A 2,538-nucleotide genomic window follows, 5' to 3' on the forward strand; every position below is an offset into this window, starting at 1 on the left:
AAGAGAGAGGAATATATTATGAGTCAGCTCCCACATTGGTCGCTGAACCAATCCCCACCTGCAACCAGGGAGAGGAACCACCACTCATGTTGATGTCTTTTAGGTCACTTAGCTTTGCTAACTTCACCTTACTGTCTGCTTCGTCTTCCACATTGCTGTGGATTAATCCATTACTGTCATCAATATTGTTTACATCATTGTCGTTATTGTTCCCACCGGCGTCGTTTTGGTGGTTGTGATTGTTAGGAAATGTCCGTAAATAGATGTCTGTAGACACCTCAAAGCTGAGTGGGTTTCTGGGGTCCCTTCGGATTCCAGCAATGTCGTCAACGGGTGCTGGGAGGTTGAGATCAAGCGGCGTCGTTTTGGGCAACTTGGGTCTTTGCTGAATTTGCTCCAAATGATCATGAAAATGGTGGAACTTGGATAGTGAAGATGTGTCTGGAGCAGTTGAAGTGATCCAATGGCATCTCTTGTGCCCGCCCAACGCTTGTCCTGACGAGAAAACCCTATGGCATATTGAGCACTCGTGGACTTTGGACTTTCTCTTTGAGGGGAAGGAAAGAGCTGCGTTTGAGGCATGTTCGAATTGAAAAGTGGAGGTTGATTTCGAGGGCACTGAGAATTCGTCGTGTGTGATCACATCTTCATCGGCTAGACTTTCGTCCATGTGATCTAACCTCGCTGCGAAGCAACCCTTTACCTTCTTGTGACTAGCCCTATGTCCACCCAACGCTTGATGCGAATTGAACACTTTCTTGCAAGCCTTACACTCGAACATCCCTTTACCGACAACCCCTTTGGCCTTTTCCAGTGGCAGCCGGCATGACATGGGAGCAGCGAACCCCATCGGGTTCCGCCGCTCCTCCTCCTTACTAGCTGAAGCACACGACTCTTCCGGCTCCGCCATTAGTATGGGATCCACGGTGCCGTTGGACAGCATCACTAGGCAATGTGCGAGGTCTTCTTCTTCGCTTGAAGGGCAATTTGAGATGAAGTTCCCAACCTTGGCTCTCAAGGATCGTTTTCTCTTGGACCACCCATATCCTTTCCTCCCTGAACCATCCTCGCCGTCAGAGCCAGGGGAGGAGACGAGGGACTCGGCGTCGTCGGAGTTGCATTTACCGTGCTCGAGAAAAGATTTCCATGACAAAAACTCTTTACCGCAATTTTCACAAACTCTGCAGCAGCTCTTAAGTCTATTAGGGTTTGTCCTCAAGGCGTACATTTTCTTGGTGCTTGGAAGGACATGGCCTCCAAGCTTGTCTTCCCAATCACTGGCCGGATCTTCCTCTTCGATGTTCCCGCTTTCATCGCCGATACCATGAGCTCTCATGTGCCCGCCGAGAGCCCTCCCGCATCCGAAACCCTTCTTGCAAATTCTACAAAAATGCTTAAAATTGGAGACAGAAAAAGCCATGCAATGAATTGAAGGGAGGACATGGGAGGTGGAAGAAAAGAAAGAGAGAGAAAAAAAAAGAAATAGACAAGTGTAGAGAGAGAAAGGGGGTGGAGTCTGTTCTTGTAGTAGAAGTTGTTGTTGGGTTGTATGGTGTAAAAAGGCTCACTACTCCTAGTTTTTAGTTGAAGTATTGGTTTGTTGTGGATGAGAGAGAAATAAGAGTGATGAGAGTTGAGAGTGACAAGTGGGAGGCTGGTAAGAGGGTGAGAGACTTTTTCTACGACTGATGAGAGCGTACGGTGGTGGTTGGTAGTGGCGCCGCCGAGTCAAATATTGTACAAATAACGGAGGGTGGTGCTGCATTGGGGCGGTCATTGACTGAGGTGCGAGTCTCTCTCGACCCTCCATTCAGTAAATTTTTTGTGTGTCAGTGAGTGAAACTCTGATAAAAAGAAAAGAAAGGAGAAAGAGAGAGAAAGAGAGAGTCGTTCTAACTGCCAACCTATTCATATCCCTTCAATTCCAAGCCAAGAAAACCAACCCATGCTTCTCCTCCTCTGTCGGTTGGTCCATTCTGCTTTTCCACACAAATTTTTCTTAATCATACTTTAATTGAATTTTGTTCCTCCATTTTCTCTCCATTCTATATATAAATTTCCTTCTTTCCCAATTCATCACTCACCCTGCAATCATCGTCTTCACCCAAATACCCAACTCGGTCCCCCCTTCTCCTCCTACTGTAAACATGGAGGAGGAACAATAACTCTTCCCTTTATTTTTTCAACCCTAAACTTCTAAAATAATAATCACATCAAATCCCTATTGCACTGCAGTTAGCAGTTTCAGAACGTCTCAGACGATTAAATGCCTCATAAATCGTCTATAAAGTCGTTGATCCCCGCATACAAATTAATATTATTTAATGACATTTTCTTTATTTTTTAAATATTTATAGGTACTGAAATAATATTATATAATGGGAGTGGTGAAAAAATAAAAAAATAAAAAAATAAAAATTATTGATCAATGAATTGACTCAAACAAGTCGAGATGGTGAAAGCTAGGCATTATTTTCGTTTTTTAATAATTAAGTAATCTCGAAATATCATAATTTTTTTATTTATTACAAAATAAAT

The 2,538-nt window shown here is 43.8% G+C and overlaps 1 protein-coding gene across 1 annotated transcript; it reads right to left on the reverse strand.

The window, feature by feature from the left end:
* Window positions 1–9: 9 nt before the first annotated feature.
* LOC117931860 (zinc finger protein ZAT9-like) lies at window positions 10–1,453 on the reverse strand. The gene has a single exon (XM_034852930.1). It carries the CDS (start codon window positions 1,418–1,420, stop codon window positions 17–19), a length of 1,404 nt encoding a protein of 467 aa, XP_034708821.1. The 5' UTR covers window positions 1,421–1,453; the 3' UTR covers window positions 10–16.
* Between the last annotated feature and the right edge of the window lie 1,085 nt (window positions 1,454–2,538).

The sequence above is a fragment of the Vitis riparia genome, chromosome 15 (genome assembly GCF_004353265.1).
Source record: "Vitis riparia cultivar Riparia Gloire de Montpellier isolate 1030 chromosome 15, EGFV_Vit.rip_1.0, whole genome shotgun sequence".
Classification (NCBI taxonomy): domain Eukaryota; kingdom Viridiplantae; phylum Streptophyta; class Magnoliopsida; order Vitales; family Vitaceae; genus Vitis; species Vitis riparia.

Bases quoted from the DNA above. Each gene is read 5' to 3' on its own strand.
- LOC117931860 (XM_034852930.1), bottom strand. From the start codon at position 1,420: ATGGCTTTTTCTGTCTCCAATTTTAAGCATTTTTGTAGAATTTGCAAG.